General features: G+C 42.9%; 1 protein-coding gene across 3 annotated transcripts; it reads right to left on the bottom strand.

Moving 5' to 3' along the window:
- Window positions 1–1,728: 1,728 nt before the first annotated feature.
- On the bottom strand, window positions 1,729–23,552 carry slc39a6 (solute carrier family 39 member 6). Of its 3 annotated transcripts, none has more exons than XM_028592438.1 (12): window positions 23,393–23,552; window positions 18,237–18,411; window positions 16,889–17,426; window positions 14,203–14,359; window positions 12,470–12,559; window positions 10,968–11,137; window positions 8,912–9,106; window positions 7,369–7,453; window positions 6,167–6,553; window positions 5,281–5,361; window positions 4,532–4,722; window positions 1,729–2,207 (listed from the first exon to the last, which is right to left on the bottom strand). In XM_028592438.1, exons 2-12 carry the CDS (start codon window positions 18,407–18,409, stop codon window positions 2,055–2,057), a joined length of 2,220 nt encoding a protein of 739 aa, XP_028448239.1. In that variant the 5' UTR covers window positions 18,410–18,411; window positions 23,393–23,552; the 3' UTR covers window positions 1,729–2,054. The 3 variants fall into 3 exon arrangements, with proteins under 3 accessions (XP_028448239.1, XP_028448238.1, XP_028448237.1); XM_028592437.1 differs by lacking the exon at window positions 23,393–23,552 and adding an exon at window positions 22,961–23,300 and having other exon boundaries at window positions 2,055–2,207; window positions 18,237–18,416; XM_028592436.1 differs by lacking the exon at window positions 23,393–23,552 and adding an exon at window positions 22,960–23,299 and having other exon boundaries at window positions 2,055–2,207.
- Window positions 23,553–24,836: the final 1,284 nt, after the last annotated feature.

Below are 24,836 nucleotides of genomic sequence, written 5' to 3'. Positions count from 1 at the left end.
TACAGACACCCTTTAACGTTAGCTGTCAGCATATTAACCGTGTTTAATCCAGCTGCTAGCTAACGGTAGGCTAACGTTACCTGCTGGCAGGTGAAGTGTTAACTAGCGTGACATGCAGCGATGCTTCTGTTGCCTCTAACGTCTGTTTCAGAGCATCAGAGAGCAGCGCAGAAGGCATTGAGTGGCACCTAAATGAGGCACCGAAATCTGCGTTTCCATTCGGTAGATACCGGTTGTTTAGGCACCAGGTTTCGGTACCCAACCCTACCTAGGAGACATTTAGAGCTTTGCACTCGTTTAAAGACAAGAAAACGGATCTGTGGCGCCACTTTATTAACTAACAGAATCAAAGACGCCTGCAGGCGTTGGACTAAAACAAATAGTCTGACAGCTTAGTTTGAAATCCTTAAAGTAAAGCTTAAAGCTACAGTAACAGGCAGCCTCAAAAGGAAAGGCATTGAAACTAAAGAATTCTGGTACACTGGACTTGGCCTTCAAAAATGTAACAAACAACAAAAGAGGAAAAAACTAAAATCTGAAAATTGGCAGAAATGAATGTAGATTGTTCAGCTCCACATGAACAGATGTCACAGATTAGGGTTCAGTTCGGTTCAAGCGTTGCCTAAAATACTAATTAAAATGTTTCTAGTGTTGTTTTTGGATAATATAAATCCAAACATTACGAAGTGCTGCTACATGATCCCAAATCAAAAGCTCCACAAGAGAGAAGATCAATTCTGAGGAAAATGTAAAGCTCCAGATTAATCAGATGTGAAATGATCGATAGTCGCAGCGTGAATTGGGATCATTTCGCCTGCAGAGATTATTCTGAAAGAGATTGTGGTTTATACTGGACACTACTTTAAGTTCTCATAGGAGGGGATTTAAAATGTGAATGGTTTCCCAGTGCGGTGTTGTCTTAGCCTGGTCCTACCAGACTCTGGTCCACTAGCCTGGTTCTACCAGACTCTGGTCCACTAGCCTGGTCCTACCAGACTCTGGTCCACTAGCCTGGTCCTACCAGACTCTGGTACACTAGCCTGGTCCTACCAGACTCTGGTCCACTAGCCTGGTCCTACCAGACTCCGGTCCATTACATTTGTAGGGGAGGAGGGCCACAACATCATGGCCACCAACACAACTCAGCAAAGACTGGTCTTGCTCGGGCTTTAACTTCTGGATATTCGGCAGCGTTGCCACAACGGACCGAATGGCTTTGCTCGCATCTTTCTCCGCCGCCATTACAGAACTACAACTCAAACTACAACACGACCTCAACGTCATCGTTCTCAGCCCCTTCCTCTGTTCACCGGATGGGTTTGCGGTATATTCTTGGGTTTTCTCCGGCCAAATCTTTACCGGTCCAGACGGAGTACTGAAGGAAAATGAAAATTGAGCAGAAGTACGTAGGAGGGCGGAGCCAGGCTAGTGTTTTCTAACAGTGGAGCTGTTACGGCACTTTAGGGGATTATTTGAAATACTGATGTGGTTTGACTCAGCAGCAGAAACACTTCCAACACATCAAAAATAACAGACATAATGGGGTAAAGAATCAAATCAAATATGATGGCAAAAAGGTTTTAAGGGACAGATATCCGCATGAGCCGAGTCTTTTTGAGTTTATGGTTAATAGGAACTTCTAAAAAAGAGAAATATTCATCAAATGAGCATTTTTGTGTAAAGAGCAATTTGGACGGGGGACTTTTTCTTCTTTTTCTCCTCTCTGACTTCATGAGTTTGTTGCCAAAAGGAGAAATTAATGTTTTTAACGGCAGTCTAAGAAAATAAAAAACAACTTCTTCAGTTATTATTTTTTACTCCTAATGAGTTTGAGCGGCAAAACGTCAGAGCCGCTGCAGCTTTTTAACTTCTGCTTCCGCTACGACAACATTCGATTTCTGCGTTTCTACGTCTCCCTACACCGTGTGGACAATAGAAACTAAATCAAGGCGACTGGACAGTCTACAACAACAACAACAACAACAAAAAGACACAGTACACTTCTGACGGAGACACTGAGACACACACGGAGCTCAGGACCAAACGCTGGTCCCTCAGTAGCCCAGGTCCAGCTGGATTTTGTGCTCGAAAATGGCGATCAGCAGCATGATGCAGAAGCCCAGCAGGATGCCGGCGTTCTGCAGCAGGAAGAAGCCGCAGTGGCTGAAGCCGTGGTCCCCGGCGTCGTTATGCAACATCTCCGGCACCTGGGGAGAAAAACACCACCGGGCTGAGATTGGTTTCTTAACCCTCGGGTTGTCTTCTGTCAACCACGCAGCTTTCGTCCCTGTGGGTCAAAATAAAAACTTTTTTCCCCCCCAATGTTTTGGGCTTCTTTTGAAGCTTTTTCCCCCCAAAGTTTTTTTTTTTTCACTTTTTCCGATGTCTTTTATATTTTGATTTTAGTATTTATTTATTTTTATGTTTTTTTTTTTATTAAGTTTTTGAAGCTTTCTGGCTTCTTTGTCACTTTTTTCCCCAAGTTTGTCACTTTTTCCCATGTCTCTGTCGATTTTTTTTGGAAGTTTTTCTTGTTTCCCCACATTTTTGAATCATTTTTGTCACTTTTTTCAATCTTCTATAATTTTTTTTCAAATGCTATAAAATCTAATAAAATACCCAAATTAATTGAAAGTCTTGAACTCATTTATTTTACACTAGAGAACGTTATTACATTTTTTATTTTTTGGGGGCATTTTCGGCCTTTATTTTGATAGGACAGCTGAAGACATGAAAGGTAAGCAGTTAAAGAGTGTGCTAAGAAATCATTCTGTTTTTGATACTGTACTTAAATTGGCAGTTGACAAACTCCATTTCTCTAGAGACTGAAGCTGTTGATTTGCCGGTTAGCTGCAAGACACTAACTAGTATTCTGAATGGTAGGGCTGCACGATATAACCTAAAATCAAAATCACAATTAATTGCACACTCTACCTCGTTAACGATAAATGAACGATAATTGATCATTTTTCTTAATCATCTTTTTTTTTTCGGAGGGGGACTGGGGTTTTTTTGGGCATAAGTTGCTCAGTCGACTCGGACTGTGTTTGAGTTATCGTCAGTTATGCTTTCCATGTGGCTGACTGGTCCGGGCGAAGTCATGTGACTGCACACATTATAGAATGTTTCTAAGGAGAAAGAAGGCCTATCAACAGGATAAATTATAGAAATTGTCATGGGGAAAAATATTTCAATAACAGCTTCAGAATTTCGATGTTGATACATTTTTGATTAATCATCCAGCCCTACTAAATGGACACCTGTGGCTGTGATAAAGTTTGAGTTTTGGGGTGCAGTAGTAGTAGTAGTAGTAGTAGAGTAATGGTGTGTTGTTACAGAGTGCAGTTCATGACAGCGGCCACTAGAGGTCAGCCTGGGACAACAGAAGCTCTGCTGAGTCTTAGACAGCAGAGGGTTGGGACAGCTCACCTGTGTGTGTTTGGCTTTATAAACTGGTTGTGTGTGCAAGCTACAGTGTGTGTGTCTGTGTGTGTTGGTGTCTATGGGTCAGTGTGTGTCTGTGTGTGTGAGAGAGTGTCCACGTGAGTGTGTGTGTCCGTGTTTGTCCGAGTGTCCGTGTGTGTCCATGTGTGTGTGTGTGTGTGTGTGTGTCTGTCCGTGTGTGTGTGTGTGTGTGCGTGTCTGTCCGTGTGTGTGTGTGTGTGTGTGTGTGTGTGTGTGTGTGTGTGTGTGTGTGTTGGTCTCTATGGGTCCCTGTGTGTCTGTGTCTGTGTGTGGGAGTGTCCACGTGAGTGTGTGTGTGTGTCCGTGTTTGACGGAGTGTCCGTGTTTGTCTGTGTGTGTCAGTGTGTGTTGGTGTCTATCGGTCCGTGTGTGTCTGTGTGTGTGTGTGTGTGTGTGTGTGTGTGTGTGTGTCTGTCTATGGGTCCGTGTGTGTCTGTGTGTGTCTGTGTGTGGGAGTGTCCACGTGAGTGTGTGTGTCCGTGTTTGTCCGAGTGTGTGTGTCCGTGTGTGTGCCCGTGTGTGTGTGTGTGTGTGTGTGTGTGTGTGCCCATGTGTCCGTGTGTGTGTGTGTGTGTGTGTGTGTGTGAGAAGAGGGCATCTGCTGGTGAAGGCTGCTGCTCTCAGACCTGTTGAGTCGACAGAACAGATGCTGCTGACTGGGTGAGAGTTTCACTTCTCCTGACTCGGTGGAAAAAACCAGCCGAGCAGTTTCTCTTCTACGCCACAGAAAGCAAATAATGAAACCTGTCTGGGCTCAACTGTCAGCCTGCACACTCAGATTTGAAGTCTCTTTAAAATTATTGCATTAAGTGGTTTAAAACAGATTCATTCATTGTTGATTAATCAGAAAAGTTTTAACTCAAAACCAATTATCAAAATAGTTGGAGACTAATCTATTTTATTGTGCCCACGTTGTTTGTTTTGTTTGCTACGTGATGTCTTGTAGGATTAGGATTATTTTCTGTCCTGCAGCTGTAGGAAACACATTCACGGTCAGCGTGATGGGACATCTGCATGGTTGGTTTTTGTTGGTCTTTGAAATGCAGGCGCGGTGCCGATGACTCACCATGTCCACCAGAGCCACGTACATGAAGAGTCCGGCTGTGAGGGCGAATATCCACATGCAGATGTTCTCCGCGTAGTGTCCGATCACGATGCCGATCACCACTCCCAGGTACGCCATCATGGCCGACAGCACGTTGTACAGGATGGCCTGGCGCACCGTCATACCGGCCTTCAGGAGCACCGCAAAGTCACCTGGGAAACCGAGTCAAGAGTCAACAAGACAAATCAACTACATCTTATCGGTGTTTTAAGTTTAGTTTTTTCGTCTTTGTGAAGCACTTTGGAGTAAACTTATTAAAGGGATACGTCACCGTTTGTTCAAACAGGGCTTATCACCGTCTCCCCTAGCTGTAGATAGGTGGGCCAACGCATTTTTTGTGCATGCATTGTTTTAGTCCGGTGCCGCTAGTTAGCTTAGCGTAGTGAATGGAATCCTAAGTTGCCGGTTAGCATGTTGTGAGTAAAAGTGAGCTAACAAAAGACAAAAAGAAAAACCACCTAATTACTTGCACTGAGACAAAAAATGCGTTGGCCCACCTATCTACAGCCAGGGGAGACCGGGATAAGAACTATTTCAACAAACGGTGGCGTATTCCTTTAAAAAAATCCATTTGACTGAGTGAAAGATTAGTTTAGCCATGTAACTGTTCAATCCTGAATACATTTATACACAAAGTGACATACTAACGAAGATAATACAGAGCTAATAAGAGGGTTGTAATGTTTAAATGAAGACTTTACGTGTCTTACCTAACTCGTGCGGCAGCTCGTGACAGAAAACGGCCACAGACGTGCTGAGACCACTGGACAGCCCCTCGGTGAAGGCAGCGCCTGGATAACGACAGGAAACTGTCAAACTCACCGCCATCACTGCAACTGTACATTGATTAGGGCTGGGGTAACATTATCTAGTCTCCAATCAAAATGGATTTTTGTTGAAGTGATTTGATATTGATTCATGAAATACAATCCAAAATGGCTCTTTTAATAAATGCCTTTAAACCATGGATGTATAAAAAGGGAATCAGGTGACAAACACAGGGACTTCAAGCCGGGGAGTGAAGTTGTTGTCCTGGGAGAAGTTAAGGAGAAAACACAAGACTTTCACCCAGGAAACAGGTGTTCATGTCCTGAAGAAGTTAAGGAGAAAACACAAGACTTTCACCCAGGAAACAGGTGTTCATGTCCCAAGAGTACCAAGTAAGGGGACCAGTGTTTTAACCCAAACCACAATCATTTTTTTTCTATTCTTAAATAGTCATTTTAGTGTCTAAACTTAACTGTCGCCACCTTTTGGTCGGCTAAACTTCACTGCAACCCTCACGGTGCTCTATATCCGGCTCACAACCACCTTTTTCTTGGCTAAATTTACTGTCAGTTTATCAGAGAGAGGGCTTCTCCCCCCCCCCATTGTACACCCTGGTACAGTTCAGGCATGCAAACACGTCAGCAATAAAAAAGGTGAAAAGGATACGGGGGACCCCTGACCCTATAGGGGTAAAAATGTTGTACATTTTAAAAGTTAAACGCATCAATCTGGTGCACTTTGATAGCAAAATGAAGATGTTGTGTTCTTTCCAAACAGCTCTTTTAAGGTCTTGACTTCCCGCCCTAGACAGTAACACCGCCTACTCACCGATGGCCAGGCCGTCGCTGAAGTTGTGCAGCCCGTCCCCCATGATGACCATCCAGGCGAGCGTGGCCACGCCGGCCTGCTGGAAGTGCTCCTCCGAGTAGGAGTGGGAGTGGCTGTGGGGGTGGTGGTTCTGGGAGTGGTGGTGGTGCAGGATGTGGTGGTAGTCGTGGTGATGGTGGTGCCTGCTGTCCGTCTGGCCCACCGTGTCGTGGAAGTGGGAGTGGCACTTGTTCTCGCAGTCCTCGGCGGTGTAGGCGGCAGACCCCTGCGGCGAGGGGGCGGCCGACAACTGCGGCGCCAGCATCACCTGCTCCTCCTCCGCCACGCTGGCGCCGTGCAGGTTGATGGAGTGGTCGCCAAAAATACCCGCGCCGTTAGTCTCCACGTCTGGAGGAAGACCAAGTGTTAAAACGACACGACTAAGCAGCACATTTAGGGCCCCGTTTTAACGATCTGAGTGCACGGTGTGTTTAGGGCCTGTCCAAATCCACTTTTACTAGTTTGACGGCAGATAAAAAGGGTCCGTGTGCCGGGCGCCTGGTTCTAAAGGGTTGTACTTAGTGTCTTCATTAATCAGAGGTGTGTTTTGGGCGTAACATGCAATCAACCAATCAGAGATCATCTCCCATTCCCTTTAAAAGCCAGGCGCGTTTGGACCTTGGAGCGTTGCTGTTATGATGGAGGATTTGCACCGTAATATTAGCTAGTGTGTGTGTGTGTGTGTGTGTGTGTGTGTGTGTGTGTGTGTGTGTGTGTGTGTGTGTGTGTGCTGCTGTGTGTCCCTGTGTGTGTAACAAGCATAGTGTGTGCGCGCTGTGCACGAGCCTAGGAGCATTGTACTAATGCTCTGTTAAAATAACAATGAAATGCTGCGTTATTGACTTTAGACCAGGTTTTTGTTGGTCAATGGCACGATCACTTCCTGCTGCCTCAAGATAGCAAAACGCCCAGAATGCACCTGAACACACCTCCCTGTAAGACCAGCACGCCCAGAATGCACCTGAACACACCTCCCTGTAAGACCAGATGGGTGCAGGTGCTATTTAAACAACGTGGGCGCCGGATGGGAAACTGACAACTGGGTCGGTCTTAAACTAGCAAGCTTGCGCCGGGTGCGAGATAGGGCCCTTATTCTTACGGTACGTGTCCGCAGAGGAGATTTTTTAACTGCAGGGATGGACCCGTTTGGTGTTGCGTCTCACCTTCAGATGGCTTCAGGTCGTTCTCTTCCAGAGCTGGCTGCTTCTCTGGATCCGCTTTGTCCTTCTGATCCCACTGCTTCTGGATCTGTTTGGACGGCAGAAGCACCTCGTTTTTATTCGTCAACCAGTTACAAACCCACCTGACACTTGGGAGCTGGTCCTATTAAAAACGCATTTAAGGCGCTTTCTAAATAACTTTTTATTATATCTGTGGTTTTTGCGTCTCCATTTTAAATCGTTATAAGTTTGATTTAAATATGAAACCCCTCTAATTTGTGCTGCTGGCTATCTCGGCTAGGACTCTCTAAAGAGATTTTTTTAATCTGTTCTCCTGGTTAAATAAAAGGTAACATAAATAGCTTTTGGGCTACAGCATTAACCACCACAGCAACAACAGATCTTTGGTTACACTCTCTGCTAGCAGACCAAAGTTAACATCAGCAAACGGACGTTTTATCCGGGTGAATGTACTTTAAAGTAGATTTTTTTGGGGGGAATTACGTGGCTTTGGATGGGTACATAGACTTGCATACTCGCCAATACAAACACCAGAATTTTAGGCAGTATCTGAGGCTGTATTTTCCGATTTCAGATACTGGTATTTGTATTGGAACAACTCCACTTGCAATGTTGACGAGAGTGAAATCGTGTGTATTGGCCTCGTGAGTCCAATCCGCTCCGAAATGTAATGGGTTCTTCATGGGCCTATGTTCTATTCTCCCACCAAGTTTCACAAAAACAGGCCAGAGGTTTATCTGTAATCCTGCTGACAAACCAAAACCATGACCTCACATCCTGTATTGTGAGCTTATGCTTTCAGGTAGAAGGTACAGGTTACCAAACTGCAAGCTCAAGAGGCACAGATTCTCATTTGTACTGCTTTCAATCAAATTAATGAATAAGAGATAATGGGTGTGTGTGTGTGTGTGTGTGTGTGTGTGTGTGTGTGTGTGTGTGTGTGTGTATAGTCTACAGTGATGTAGGTGTGACTAATACTACTAAATAAGACTTGTGGTACTTAACATTATGATTACAGGATGTGCAATGATAGGGTACTTGTACAATACACACATATATACACACAGTTAAATTTGATATGGTATTATGCAATTGGGCGTTGTGCAATACAGGAGTTATTGACCACAGCATGAGTTAACGGGAAATGTGCAATCATGATCAAATTTAGGTGCAATACCAGTGGGGGAGATGTGATGTGGGTTCTCTTCTGTTCTTCTGTGATTGTGAGGAAAGGTAGGGGGGGTATTGTGTGTGTGGTTATTAGAGGTTCACTGAAGCATTGGATGAGATAATGTATGACTATGTTCTATGTAGGTTAACTGTAGGTTTATTGGGTGCGTTTATGTGCGATGTGTCGCCATTTGTTTCTCTCGAATGCCCAAGACTAATTTCTCCTACAGGAGTCAACAACGACGTATCTTCTGTTATCCTAACCTCCTTGGCAGAGTTAGTAATAATACAAACCGAACCAAAAACAGTACTACTGATTTTGACCACTTTCTCTGTTTCAATGAGTCAAACTGACCTTTTGTTTCTTGTCCTTGTACATTTTCCCCAGGGTGAGGAAGTGTTCGATGAGGAACATGATGTAGACCCCGCTCAGAGCCGTCAGACCCTTCCACACGGCGTCCAGGTTTTCCTCCTGCTCATCGTGGAGGTGATGTCCCTCCACGCCCAGCCCCGTTTCATCCTTGTGGTGGTGATGGTGGCCTCCCTGAGACTGGAGCATCCACACACACACCCATGTCAACAGAAAGAGGCCGATCAGACACTCAAACCATCTCATCAATGTCTAAACCCAAACCCTTTGAGCCACCCTCTCTTCTCCTGTTTGGTCAGACTTCATTCTATTTTAACCCTTACTCAGCCGGCCAGATCTGCATTTACACTAACGCTTTCCAGACTGGGGGTGTTTAAAGAACATTTAGAAGGGTTACGGCAAATACCTGCTACATTGCACATATCTGTGCATGTTGTTAATACATTGTTCATATTGCATAGCCATATTTATTCTGCTCTTATAAGGTAACTGCTAATACACTGCACATAATTATATTTATATATATTTATATTACTCTAAACCACTTTTTGTAAACCAACTGTACACTACTGTCTATACTGCACTATATTTCTTGTCCTGTCTATACTTGTTTATCACATTGCACTTTTCTGCTCTTTTTGCACTTCTGGTTGGACGCAAACTGCATTTCGTTGCCTTTGTCCTTGTACTCTGCACAAGGACAATAAAGTTGAGTTTTTTTTTGGTTTTCTTTACGTTTGACGCCTTTTTTGTCACCTTTTTAAAAAGGTAAAGTATCAAGCTCTTTGAAGAGCCAAATGTTGTGCATGAATGTCTGGTCCGATGTATCTCGTTGCTTATTCTTTGACCACAAAGTGACTGATATAAAAAACTAAGATATGGAAAAGTTAAGAGAGAAAATTGGATTGTTTTCTCTTAAAGAGACGGCACTGAATTCATCTGCCATTCCAGGCTAAACCCAAAATCTTTGGGCCATCCTCTCTTCTCTAGTTTGGTCAGATTTATCTTGTTTACTTATTCTTTGACCAGATAGTTTGATTTAAAATCAGATTTTTTCAAATTGGAGTCTTCTTTATTTGAAAGACAAAGATCTTGTTGCCACATAAATATAATTGTAATTCCTCTAAACCAGGGGTGTCAAACTCAATTTCACTAAGGGCCACACTGGAAAAAGAGAATCGCACCAAGGGCCAGACATGTACAGTTTATTGACATGCTTTTATTTCATCGAAAAAGTAAAATATCTTTGACTAAAGCCCTGAAAACGTGAGCAAAAAAGTTCCAAAGCCATTCTAGAATTTAGCAAATCGAGCAAAACAATGATTACATTTTCTAAGTGGGCTACCACACAGCTGAGGCACAACAAGCTCTTTCACAGCCGGAATATGAAAACTCTCTGCTTCTGTGGGAATTTCTGAGTCTCAAAGTCTGCAAATTTGTCAAATTCTGCTTTGAGTGTCGTGTAATTGCAAGTTGAAAAACAGTTACCCACGTTTTTGGTTTGGCGCACAACTAGGTGGGCCAAAATGTATTGTGAACCTAAACTGATATGCGGGCCGGATCAGAATGTGTGAGGGGCCGGATTTGGCCCACGGGCCTTGAGTTTGACACATGTGCTCTAAACTAAGATATGGAAAAGTTATGAGAGAAGATTTTAGAAATGTTTGGTCACGCTGCACTGCTACTAAATATCTCACTAATAGAAATGTTCCAGGATTTTTTGAAAATACAAGTAATACCAGAATTGTAATGTTTGCAGTGTTGCATTATGTTCTTCAGAAAGTACCCAAACCATCTCCAGAGCAAATTCACTGGACACAAACTAAAGCAGAACCTTAACTTTCAGCAGTTCCGTTTCTGTAGATGTACGAGCAGAACTCAAACAAATGTATAGATGAGAAAATGGTTTTAAAATGCTTCATGTTTCGTTTCCTTTGACCTGACATGACTTTTAACGTGAGGAACATGTGCCACGACAGGTCACGTTAAACGTGCTGTGGTACAGAACAACGGGACGCCCGGCGGCGCTGCGCTGACTCACGTGGGGGATGAGATGAAGGAAGGCGTCGCCGCTCAGCGTGCCGACGGCCAGCGCGACCAAGAAGCTGAGGAGGAACTTGAAGAAAACTCTGTTCATGAGCGGGATGAGGATGACGCCGAGCAGGGAGAGCAGGCTGATGATGGTGATGGAGACGAAGCCTCCCACCCACGCTGTAACACACAAATCAAAAACACTTCATCTAACAGACTTCTTCACAAATTAAAGTTAATACAATCATTTTGTCTTGATTTTGGCGTCCCCCTGTGGACAAAAGTGGTATTATTTTGTTTCGCTGTTAGCACCACCGGCAGCTTCAGCTCTTGAAGCTGCAACTTGTCTCCGTCCGCCAGCACACGCAGTAGAACTTCCCACCGAAATCGATGTACAGGTCATTCTACGGTGTTTGGTGTTTTTTGCCCCCAAAGTCACCTTCCAGGCAGCGCGGCAATGGTTATGTTTAGGGTTAGCTGCCTGGTAGACAATGTTGGAAGCAAAAAACACCATTGAGCTCATTCTGCACCAAGTAGAAGATCCTCTCGACCAACACTCTTTTGGCCAGTCCAGCCTGGATCAGCGAGGCCAAGCGATGGATGTATAACAAAGCGTTCGAGGCAGAGCTCAGTTCATTATAATTCAAATTGCTCAGTGGACCTAGCCTAGAAATCTAGACCACCCTGGTGGCAGCAAATGTAATTTGCAGCCATGGCCAGTCTAGCAACTCTCCGTTAGCTTGCAAGCTGGAAAAACCAAACTCTAGTCAGGCCAATCACATCGTGTATAGAGTCAGGGGTGGGGCTTAACATAATGACTGTTCCGTGTGAATTCCCTGCTACTTGAAAACAAAGAAGATGGCTGCTGCTGGAGAACAGAGGTCTTTGGAATCTGTTTTGGCCGCGACTCTGGAAGACTTGGGGTTCAGCTTTTCTTTGAGAAAAGAACAAAGAACGGCACTGAAGTCATTCTTAAAAAAGGAAGATGTGTTCACAGTATAAAGATTAATCTATCAGCTAGCGTTGCTCTGGTTGGTTGTGGCGCTATCCTATTGTGTGCAGAGGGAATTTGAAAGACAACCGTTTATCCCGCCCCTCGGATTGAGCCCTGCCAATGGGGAGTTCCCAGACCTCAACATCTGGATGGGGCTGGCTTGTACAGTGGAGCATGAAGCAAAAAAAAAAAAAAAAAAAAAAAAGGTCAACTTTCGCATACAAAATGACCCGGATGATTGGCGCTAAGTCAAATTGTCTTCAAAGCCCGGCTCTAATGAACCTGCATGCTGTAGATCGTTTTCTTACTTTGGCGGAGAATCAGATGCGATGGCAGGCATTACAAAAAGCTACACAGAAGTCTTCTCGCTGATTGTCTCGTTCCCTTACGTTGGTCACGTTGATGCATCGGTACTAAATTAAGACTCATAACCAGTTAAAACTTCTTATAGTAACTTTAATGTGAAAAAAAGCAACAGATATATTGTACTTAAATGTGAAACTGAACAGACTTCTTACCTATTGCAATGTTTTTGTCACTTTCTCCAGCAGGGCTCTCCCTGTGGCCGTGCTCCGAGTTGTTGTGGTCGCCATGACTGTGTTTATGGTCTAGAAATGAAAAAAAGAAAATTTAAATACATCCAAACTTATTGACAGTGTGTGAGGGCGTCACAAGTGTAAACAGGTATATCCACATTGTCAAAGGGCACGTCAACACTCCAGGTGTGTCAGACTGTGAGTCAGCAAATAGACAAAAACTCTCTCTGTCTCTCTCTCTCTCAAACTTCACATCTGGGATATTTGACATTTAAAATGCTATAAATATCAAAACCAGGAGACAAGAATTAAAAAGTCCTCAGACAATTACTGGGCAAGATTTGTGGAGAACTTAACGAAACGCTGGTACATTTATTTGGTTGTGCCAATATACCAAGAAACTTTTAAACTATTTCTTGCTGATCATATTTAACCTCAATTGCTTTTAAAAAAGGTCCTGACACACCAACCAGACGGCCAACCGTCGGCAGTAAAGCCAGTCGGACTGATCAGTCTCCCCGAGTTGGTCCAAAAAGTTCCTCAGAACACCGAAGAGACGAGACGTTAATATGTCTCCAAAACAGCAGGCGGCGCTAATCTGTATTGTTGCCCAAAAAATGAAAACCGGCAGCTGATTGGACGAATGCGTCACATGGGTCTGGCTGCTCCCGGGAATAATGGCGGCTCGTTCGGAATACAATCTCATATTTTACGAAGATAGTTCACCAAAACGTGTTTCTGAAAACATTTTAAGAGAGAAATAGGCCGTGCAGTTGCTGAATCGGTCTTCATTTCAGATCAAACAAAGGTCAGTTTGAAAGATTTTCATCAGATTTTGAGAGGCCTTCGTCAGGCTCATCCCGCTCGTCATTTCCGGGTTAGTCCTCCACCAATCAGATTGGTCATTGAGTCCGACTGCCTGCTGGCCAATTTCACAAGTCAAATGGGCCCATCGAGCCATCGAGCAGACTCGAGTCACCGACCTCGCCAGACTGTCCGATGGCCGATTATCGGCTCGGTGCGTCAGCGCCATTACTTACATACTTGGAAAATGTATTGTTTGGATTCACTCCAAGTGATAGACATTTATGTTCAGAGTATTATGTGATAGATTTACTCATTACTACTAAACTATTTCATTTATACAAGTCAAGACAAAATGAAAAAACTCAAGCTTTCTGGAGCTGGCTGCCAATATTAAGCAATACATATTTTCCACATCTAAAATGTACAAACAAAAAAAGCTGTTAAATCATATGACCTTTGTAAGCTTTACAAAATAGTAGGGCTGTGCTCGATTGAAGAAATTCTTAGTCGACTAACAATCATTCAATTGTATCGACTAATTGATTAGTTGATTTAATCAACAGATCTGTAAATCGGAGTTTCTCTGCAAAGAGTCGTGCAAAAGCACCACTTTAATTCTTGGGTTTACCAGAGATGTGCTCGTACGTTTCTTGGAAATAAGTCATTCAGCATGAAAAAAAAGCATCAAACATGACTAATGGACTACAGAGATCTAAGTTGACCAAGACCAAAACGACCGATTAGTCGACTAATTGACTAAGAGGGAGCAGCCCTACAAAATATCTATTTGATTCTTCTTTGCTTTGGTTATATTTTTGGCTACCCATTGACCTTCCTGGCTTGTTTTTTGATTTGTAGACTTTGAAAAGATGTACATAAAGATCCCCCCGCCACCAACGGGCTCCTACCCGTCTCCGCGTCATCTGCGGCGCCTCCGTGCAGGATGCACGCTCCGCCGTCAATCTGGTTGAGGAGGGCGGGGCAGAGGAAACTGAAGTCAGCGAGGGTCACGTCCACTCCCTGAAACATCCCGTGTGACGACAGGATGGTGGAGGCGTTCAGACACTGCAGGTACAACACAAGGATCAATCAGCGTGGCGTTCGCTACAGAGACGGTTAGGGCTGTTTGGCTAACTGACGTTATCTTTGTTCAGCTGATTGAGTAGTTTAGATAACTGGACCATGGTTCGACAGAAGAAATGGCCCGGTGGCCCGGGGCCAGTACAACAGGACGTGGACACAAGTGTGCGCTGCAGTTCATCACGGTGCGCGTAATGAATAAGGAGGAAACGCAAAAGGATATTTGCTTTTTTGGGGGGGCATTTTTTCTGCCCTGATGTTACTCTGAGTGAGCAGTTTTACCAGAATTTTTTAAGTTTAATAACTGTTTTGATTCACAATTAAAAAGGTGGAAAATAAAAGCTTTGTGTTTAATATATTTTTTTTGATGTTGAAATGGATTTTAAAGACTTATGGTATCAAAACAAGTATCGTTAGGAACCGGAATAAAAACTGAGGTATTGAAATTGGCACCTGATCAAAAGATTTTGAACAATACCCAGCCCTATAGCTGGAAAGGTGCCAGTTCACCTCCTGGGCACTGCCAAGGTGCTCTTGAGCAAGGCACCAAATCTTGCCCCCCCAAACTGCTCGGGGTGCCTTTCCATGGGCAGCTCGCTCACTCTGACATCTCTCCATTAGTGCATGTAGAGGTACTGAGCATGTGTGTGTGTGTTATTCAGGCCTGTGTGTGATAACAACGGAGTGAAAAAAAAAATAATTCTATTTTGGTTCTTGCAACACATTTCAAAAAAAGTTGGAACAGTAAAGCGTTTACCACTTTGTAATGTTTCCATTCCTTTTCACAAGACTTAAGACGTTTAAGGACTGAAGACACCAAGTGATGAAGTGTTTCAGGTGTAATTTTGTCCCATTCTTGCTGCAAACAAGTCTTAATGTGGGCAACAGTACGGGGTCTTCGTTGTCGCATTTTGCGCTTCAAAATGCGCGACACATTCTCTATTGGAGACAGGTCGGGACAGCAGGCAGGCCAGTCAAGTCCCCGTATCCTCTTCCTCCGCAGCCAGGACTTTGTAATGTGTGCAGAATGTGGTTTTGCATCATCTCGTTGAAATATGCATGGACGTCCCTGGAAAAGATGTCTTCTTGAAGGCAGCATATTGTGCTCCAAAATCTCTATGTACTTTTCAGCATTAATGGTGCCATCACAGAAGTCCAAGTTACCTTTGCCAAGGGCACTGACACAACCCCATACCATGAAAGTCCCTGGCTTTTGGACTTGTTGCTGGTAACAGTCTGGATGATCCTTTTCTTCTTTGGTCCGGAGCACACGGTGTCCATTTCTCCCAAAAAATACCTGAAATACTGATTCATCTGACCACAGTACTCGTTTCCACTGTGTGATGGTCCGTCCCAGATGCCTCCGAGCCCAGAGAAGTCGACGTCGCTTCTGGACACTGTTAACATAGGGCTTCCTTTTGGCACAGTACAGTTTTAACTGGCCTTTGTGGATGTAACTACGTATTGTGGTACTTGACAAAGGTTTGCCAAAGTAGTCCTGAGCCCATGTGGTGATATCGCTTATAGATGAATGATGATTCTTGATGCAGTGCCGCCTGAGGGATCGGAGATCACGGTTGGTCAGCTTAGGCTTGCGCCTCCACATTCCTTGAATCTTTTAATTATGTTATGCACTGTTGAAGGTGAAATAAGCAAATGTCTTCCTATCTTTCTTTGAGGAACATCGTTTTTAAACATTTCAATAATTTTCTCACGTATTTGTTGGCAACTGGCGATCCTCGGCCCATCTTTGCTCCTAAAGGACTAGAACGTTCCTGGATGCTGCTTTTGTACCAAATCATAATTACAATCACCTGTTGACATCACCTGTTTCAAATCACATCATTATTTAACCAATTTACCTGATTACTAGCCCAAAATTGCTCCTGTCCCAACCTTTTTTGGAATGTGTTGCAGGTCTGAATGACAGGAGAGGATGTATATTTACAAATGAAATTAAGTTGACCAGACAAAACATGAAATATTTTGTGTTCACATTGTCTGCAATGAAATACAAGTCAAAGTACATTTAGAAATCACTACTTTCTTTTTTTATTTGTGTTTTCCATACTGTCCCAACTTTTTGTGATTTGGGGTGTTGTGTGAGTGTGTGATATATATATAAATATATAAAATCGCAATAATATTGTATCGTGACATAAGTATCGTGATGATATTGTATCGTGAGGCCTCTGGTGATTCCAACCCCTAGTGTGTTCGTGACTGTTTCAGGAAGCCCGGGCGGGAGGAGGATGAGGAGGGAGGGGCGAGCCAGCCTCCGTTTTCTTTGACAATACTTCGAACGTCAACAAGGAGTGACTTTGACCCGTTTTCAATTTTTGTTTTATAAATCAGAAAATATGGGACGTAAAAATAAGCGCTGAAAATGTGTAGAAGACAAATTTAACAATTTAAAACGTTGGAAAAAGCAAAAACAAAAAACTTTTTTTTTTTTTTTTTTCAAGGTTGAAGGGAAGACAACACAAGGGTTAAATGAAAAAGCTAATGTCGTACCTCCGCACTGTCCACGCTTCGCTTGTGGTTGTGACCATGACCGTGTTCGTGATCATGTTCGTGCTCATGGTCGTGTTCGTGGTCGTGGTCGTCCCGGGTGACTGCAGCCGCCAATGTCTGGCTTTCGGTGGCGGTCAGCCCGGCAGTAGTCTCCTCCGCTGCAGGACTGCCGTTTTGTCCCTTAGGCGCTACGTCTGGTTCAACCACCAGCTGGCCGCTGTACACCGCTGTGGTGCCGGTGCCCTCAGCCCCCGCCGTGGTCCTCTTACTGTGCGGGATGTGGCGGCTGTCCGGGTCTATAGACACTTCAGACGTTTCTGGAAGCTTTCTGGGCTGAGAGGGTTCAGCGTGTCTCTGGGAGTTGTTGTTGTTGTGATGGTGGTGATCGTGGTTATGGTGATGATGATGGTGGTGGTGGTGATCGTGGTGGCCCGGTTCTTCGTGATGTTGCACCCTATCAGTCCTGATGCGATACAGAACCATGTTCTGTAACAGACGCTTTAAACCGGCCAGAGAGATGGTGCCGTTTTCTCCATATCTGTTCAATATTATAAAAAACATAAAAAGAATTAAATGTCAGACAATCAGTTAGTGAAGTTTGTTTCTTGAGCACATTTGACAAAAGTTCTGGACAAAACAAAAAATAAAAGTAAGCCCTGATTGTTTACAACATCTTGCTCTGCCCCTGTTTATATGATTTAAAGCTACAAGTCACAACTATTTTTATATTTTTTTTTTTCTCCTGTTAACTGTTAAATTGTCAGAAATATAAAAAACCTACAAACATTTAGAAAAACTTAAAGCAACACGCCGACTTATCGGGACTTTGTCTTATTCACCATATCCCCCAGGCTAGATGGAGCCGGTTACCTCCAGAATCTGTGCTAAGCTAGGCTAGACGGAGCCAGTTACCTCCAGGATCTGTGCTAAGCTAGGCTAGATGGAGCCAGTTAACTCCAGGATCTGTGCTAAGCTAGGTTAGATGGAGCCAGTTACCTCCAGGATCTGTACTAAGCTAGGTTAGATGGAGCCGGTTACCTCCAAGATCTGTGCTAAGCTAAGCTAGGCTAGCGGTGGGTGTGTCAGAGAGAGTTAGGACACACACAGAGATGAGAAGGGGATGTATGGACTTATCTAACTCTGGGGGATACGCTGAATAAGACAAAGTCCCAATAAGTCAGCGTGTTCCTTTTAAGTGATGCCTTGAACTTGCTGATTTAATCAGATTTTATTTTTCAGTTTTTTAAGCGTGTAATCTTTGGATCTTCGTATCCGTGGAGCTGCGACCGGTTAATGTCACGTTATATAAAAACGACCCAAACAGCGGCTCGGTTTGATCTGGTCTCACCTGTTGAACAGGGCCTCCAGGTGTTGCCTCTGGCCCTGCTCGGCTCTCTGCGGGTCCACCACGGCCGACAGTAAACGCGCCGCGCTGTTGGTCTCCGTGGTGACGGGCCCGCAGTCCGAACCGTCGCCACCGGACAAACTCCCGGCGAGGAGCAACAGCAACATCAACATCATCTCTGTCGGGGGAAACAGTACATTTGTTAACCCTTCGGTTGTCCTCGGGTCAAATTTGACCCATTTTTGGAGTTTCTTTAAGTAAGTAAGTAAGTAAGTAAGTAAGTAAGTAAGTAAAGTTTATTTGTATAGCACCTTTCACAGATTAAAAAAAAAAAAAAAAAAAAAACAAAGTGCTTCACAACAAAATGCAATACAACACAAGAAGTCACAATACAAGCAAATTGAAATACAAATAGAGAACATAAACAACCATAACACCCCCTCGACTAAGTAAAAGCCTGCTTGAACAACAGAGTCTTCTGCTGTTTTTTAAAATATTCGACAGAATCCACACAACGTAACGAGAGAGCAAAGTCATTCCATGGCCTAGGAGCCACTGCTGGGAATGACCGATCCCCTCTAGTTTTAAAATTAGTGCGGGGAACCACTAATAGCATCTGACCTAATGATCTCAAACTACGGGTGGGGGTATGTGGCTGTATCAAATCAGAGATGTATGAAGGAACTTGACCGTGCAAGGCTCTGAAAGTAATGACCAGAATTTTAAATTGAATTCTATACTGGACTGGTAACCAGTGAAGTGCTGCTAAAACAGGCGTGGTGTGTGCTCTTTTGTTAATGTGCATTAAAAGCCTTGCAGCAGAGTCCTGAACAACAACATAGCTGAATCAAAAACCACACCTAAGCTCCTGAGACTCGGCTTGACAGACGAGCCTAAGTCCCCAATATGCTGCTTTATCTCAGGGATACGACTTTCAGGGGCGATAATTAGAGTTTCTGGTTTATCTGAGTTCAGAAGCAGAAAGTTCTATCACGGTTTGATACTACTCAAACAGTTTATTCAAGAGGACAGTTTAGAGAACTCAGTTTCCTTAAACGAACAGTACAGTTGGATATCATCCGCATACAGATGGTACGATAGGTCACTGAATTGACTAATTATCTGTCCTAAAGGAAATATATACAAGAGGAACAGAATAGGTCCCAAGACAGAAGTACCCTGAGGTACCCCACACGACAACTCTGCAGTTTCAGACAATATCTGATTCACATAAACACTAAAACTTCTACCAGAAAAGGTAAGATGGGAACCATTTTAAAACTGATCCAGATATCCCAACCAGATCACGGAGACTGGTTATCATAATGTTATGATCGATAGTGTGAAACGCAGAAGAAAGGTCCAATAGGACCAAAACTGTAAAATCCTTTGCATCAGCTGACATCATAATATCACTAGAAACTTTAAGAAGTGCAGTTTCCGTAGAATGCCTTTTACGGAAACCAGACTGGAATTTATCAAACAGCTCATGCTTCTCTAAGAAAAGGGTGAGTTGCTCTGCTACAACTTTTTGTAGCAGAACTTTTTGTTTAACCATAATCGTCAAGACAAAAATTATGTGGATGGTTCCATACAGCGCTCTTCCCAATAAAATAAAGGGTCAGTTCACTACTTTCAGTGAATGTGGGTGTATAATTCAATTTTATAGAATTTGAAAAAAAGATTGCAAAAAAAAAAAAAAAAAAAACATGGAAAAAAGTGACAGAAATGTCAGAAAAAGCTTAAAGTGACAAAACTTTTGAACAAAATTGAAAAAAAGAAGTTTCGAAGAATACGTTTACATTTTCAATTTTGACCCAGAAAAACAAAACGTTGCATGGTTGACAGGAAGAAAACACAAGGTTCTTAAAAACACAATGACAGACACTCATTTTAAAAAAATAAAGGGAAACTGTTTACATTTACTTTTAAATAAGCTGTGCACAGTAAGTGTAGAAAAATAGAAGGCATAAACTAAAATCACATTTTTAGAATGCTTGTCTTTAGTACTTACTATCTATCTATCTATCTATCTATCTATCTATCTATCGCTTTAAATTGACACCCAGCAACCCACCAAATGCGGGTATAAATTAACTTTGGCAGGTAACGAGCCAATTTGGCTGGTGATGAATGAAGCGAAGAGTCTTTTTGAATCGGCCGGCTGCAGAAACGATGAGACAAGTCTGAGTGTCCAGATTGGTTGGGTTTCTGCCAAGAACGCTGCAGGCCACGCAGTGCGCCCGCGCGGAAACTTCAGGAGCCTCGGATGAAGCTGGGAATGATTAAACACACGGTTTCCACACCGTGGTGATCCACCGTGACAATAATGATATTTTAAATGACAAAACGGTAATTGTTATAGTCAACATTTTTATCATGGTTTACCGTTACACCGGTGATCGCTACATCCCTAGTGTGTCTTTGTCATAATCTTTATCTGCCAACATGCTGTGTGGACTAGCCAGACCTTCCTCCACAGCGCTGCGGAGGAAGGTCTGGCAACGCGAGACTAGTACGACATTAACTACAGCACATTAACAGCTGCGGGGGAATTTTAAATACATGGTGAACTTACCAGATGTTACAGCCACAAATTACAAATTCAAGAAGAGACTTAAAGAAGTGAAGCCTGTTACACATTCACTCCTAAATACTAAAGTGGGAAGATTTCTCTGTAGAGTTCGGTTGTTGCCGTCTTCTGAAGCGAAAACAATATGCGCCTGAACAATCTCTCACAAATAAACCCCCAGCATATTCTAATGAATTATGTACCCGTCATACTTACTGTTGAGTCACTCTCAAACGTTTCCTGAAGCCATGAAGACGTCACCACGTCGTTTGTTCTCCCTGACTAACCATCACAATCCAAAACCCAGAAGCAACAAATCCATAAACTCAAGAAGCCACAAGTTCATGTTTTTGGTTTTTTTTGTTCCGTTTGAATAATGCAGTGTTTCCTCTATGCTACCGTGGCAGCCTCCCACAGCAACATTTCTGACCCCCACGGTATCAGAAACAGGGCTGCATTGTTAGAGTGCATGTCGGAGAACATTTGTATTGTAGGTGCATTACTTTACATGCTGAAGTAGTTACACTGCATTAAGATAATGTAATTAATAGTGGGTTTATTGTTATTTGCTACAGAATGCTTAGCCTATATGTCAAGATCAAAGTTGGCCGATATAGTAACTCAAAAAATACAGTTCAATCACAACTGAGAATATGCCTCATTGTGTGAATAGAGGTCAGTTCCGTTTCATGTAGGGGAGGTGGGTGTTCGGACCTGCCCCCACTGCTAAAAAAACAAAATCCTAAAGGAAACACTGTAATCACTTTTCTAAATCTAGTTATGTTATCATTTCAGCTCCAGTTTAAATAGAAAACTGTGACGCTGTTTTTCTGTGAGCAAAGGGAAGTGAAACTGACAGATGACTAACGTCTGAGGGAAAATATCAGGGGTGGGGGAATAAAATCGACGCCATACACAGACGCCAAGTATGGATCTGTTATTATATATGTGTTGGTCAGTTTGTCTGCTTGACAATCCCATTTTTCAGCAATAAAAATGAAGGGAGATGAACAAACTGAGAAATGTATATTTTTAGATAAAACAGATTTTTTGAAAATTTTGAATTTGGAAAATAAGGTAATAAATTGCAGTATATTGCAGAATATTGCAATAGGTTTAAAATCGCAATAATATCGTATCGTTACATCAATTTCGTGATGATATCGTACCATGAGGCTTCTGGTGATTCCCACCCCTAGAAAATATCGTTCTTCTTAACAGACCTTGATCCTGAAAAACTGGGCTGAAGTCAAGTCCACCTTTGTCAAGTTCAAGACAAGGCCAAGACCAGGACTAGCCGAGTCCAAATGAGAGACAGTCAACACAGAGACAGAAACAATGCAGAAATACTCCTCTAAAGTCTGGCATTCAAAGTTAAGTACATGTATATTCAGCAAATGTACTTCAAGTATAAATGAAAGTATTCAGTGTGCAGGCAAAATGACCCTGTCAGTACATTATTAATATGACTGGATCATTATTACTGGATGGACTAATAAATACATATAAGTTAACTAGGAAACAATGTTAGACAAGGTTAGAAAGCTAACTTAACAAAACAAACAGAAGTGTTATAAATATTTCGCTCATTTAAGTTATTTTTTAGATGGTTTCTTTTAATAACGATAATGTAACATAAAGAGTTAGAGTTAAATGGGTGTGAAACTAGAAAACAACGCTGCCTGGTTCGCTTGATGTTAAGCCGAATTAAAGAGCAACTTCTAACTAATTGGTTTACAAAAAGATTGAAGATATCCATTCTCTGATGGGACGATGTATTAAATGTATAGGTTTTATGAATGGCCTCTGGCGCACAGGTCATAGAAAAGAAGTCAGGTGGCAGATTAAAACGTTACATAGTTTAACGTAAACAGAAGTGTTAATAATGTCACTTAAGAGTTAAAATGGATGAGAAACCAGCAAATAATGCTGCCTGGTTTGTTTGCAGTTGACATGATATCCGTCCCCTGGTGGGAAGATACATTAAACTTGCAGGTTTTTTGAATGGGCTCTGGCGTACATGCCATAAGTGGCAGATTAGAAAGTTAGATAGCTTAACATAAACAAACCGCTCATCGGCATTAATAACAATTAATGTAAATGTATGTTAAACATTCAGGAATGGTGACGTTAACACGGTCAAAGCTTCCTCACCTCGTCGGCTTGTAACAGTGATTTTAGCCGGGTTAGCCTCCCTTTGCTAGCCGCGATTTTTCGTTAGATTTCCCGAAGGATGCTGACAGACGGCATCTGCCAGGTGGCCGGCTGCGGCCCAGGCTCGGGCCTCGCGATAGCTACCGAAGCTCCGCGTAAATTTACAAAAACCTAAAGCCATAAAAATACAAAATCCTTCAACCGGCCACGCGTGTCTGATCTGAAACACACAAAACACTGCAGGGAGGTAAACAGTAACACGTTGGGTTTATGCGCTCTGCACCAGACTGGTGCCGTGTGCACAAAGATCGTAAACCCGGAAACCGAGCCCCGGCCGCCGCTGTCGCCGCCGTGTGGAGCGGACATGCTTCACCTCCACGCGGACACAAAATTAGACTAAAACAAGCATTTAAAATGCGTGGAAATGACTCACGGTGAATGTAAGCGCTGTGTGTTATCCTCTCCGGTTGGTGTGTGAAGACTTCACGGCGCCGCTCGTGTCTCCGGTCCGGTAAATGAAGGATGTGGCTGCGCCGCCTTCAGGGGCTCCCGGAAATCTGAGATGCTCAAACCAAAGAGTGCAAAAGGAGGGAAATGCAGAGTCACAATTTGCATATAGGATTGGGAAAGCAGCCCACCTCATCATCAGGTGTGTATGTTTCACCCTAAACACCAAAGAGCTGACTGTTTTTAAATTATGGAGGGCTTAAAATGTGTTTCGAGAAGTATTATGTTTTGAAACATAATGAAAATACAAACAATTAATCAGTAGGCCTCATCAACTAGCCCCACTATACTTGGGCAAAGTACCTAAAATTAAAAGGTACTTGTACTGAGTATTTCTATGTTCTGATACTTCTACTCCGTTACATCTCAGAGAGAAATATTGTACTTTTTACTTTTCTACATTTGTCTGACATCTACAAACGTTCCTAAATAAGACATAAAATGCCTAAAAAAGACAAAATATTACTACAAAGAGACACAAAATGCCTAAATAAGACAAAATATTACTACAAAGAGACATAAAATGTCTAAAGAAATTGACTACATGACAAAAAAGAGACATAAAAACCCTAAATAAGACAAAATATTACTACAAAGAGACACAAATTGCCTAAAAAAGACAAAATATTACTACAAAGAGACATAAAATGTCTAAAAAATTGACTAAATGACAAAAAAGAGACACAAAAACCCTAAATAAGACAAAATATTACTACAATGAGACACAAATTGCCTAAAAAAAGAGACACAAGAGACATTTGTTTCTTTTTTTTGTTTCCTGAAGATGTCTAGTACTGAAAAGTTGCCTACTATTTAACTTTATATATTGGTTGCCAGTTAAGACAGTGTGCGGGTGTTTCTTTTGGGTGTCCTGCATGTCCCCCTCCGACGCACCTGTAGATGTGCAAAGTAATTTACTGTATAAAAGACACTACTGAACTAAAACCATGCCAATCTCTATGTATGGTGAAGGGTATGTGATGATGTGGGGGTATGGTGAAGGGTATGTGATGATGTGGGGTTATGGTGAAGGGTATGTGATGATGTGGGGGTATGGTGAAGGGTATGTGATGATGTAGGGGTATGGTGAAGGGTATGTGATGATGTGGGGGTATGGTGAGGGGTATGTGATGATGTGGGGGTATGGTGAAGGGTACAGTATGTGATGATGTGGGGGTATGGTGAAGGGTATGTGATGATGTGGGGGTATGGTGAAGGGTATGTGATGATGTAGGGGTATGGTGAAGGGTATGTGATGATGTGGGGGGTATGGTGAGGGGTATGTGATGATGTGGGGGTATGGTGAAGGGTACAGTATGTGATGATGTGGGGGTATGGTGAAGGGTATGTGATGATGTGGGGGGGCTATT

Source organism: Perca flavescens, chromosome 12, assembly GCF_004354835.1.
Source record: "Perca flavescens isolate YP-PL-M2 chromosome 12, PFLA_1.0, whole genome shotgun sequence".
Taxonomy (NCBI): Eukaryota; Metazoa; Chordata; class Actinopteri; order Perciformes; family Percidae; genus Perca; species Perca flavescens.
The sequence above is the reverse complement of the archived record's forward strand: the minus strand, read 5'-3'. Positions and strand labels throughout refer to the sequence as shown.

Excerpts from the sequence above, each read along its gene's own strand:
- slc39a6 (XM_028592438.1), bottom strand. The coding sequence starts at position 18,409 with ATGATGTTGATGTTGCTGTTGCTCCTCGCCGGGAGTTTGTCCGGTGGC. Across the intron at positions 12,560-14,202 it reads CGCAGATGACGCGGAGACGG|ACCATAAACACAGTCATGGC; the intron begins GTAGGAGCCCGT and ends TTTCATTTCTAG. Across the intron at positions 7,454-8,911 it reads ACAAGGACAAGAAACAAAAG|ATCCAGAAGCAGTGGGATCA; the intron begins GTCAGTTTGACT and ends CCGTCCAAACAG.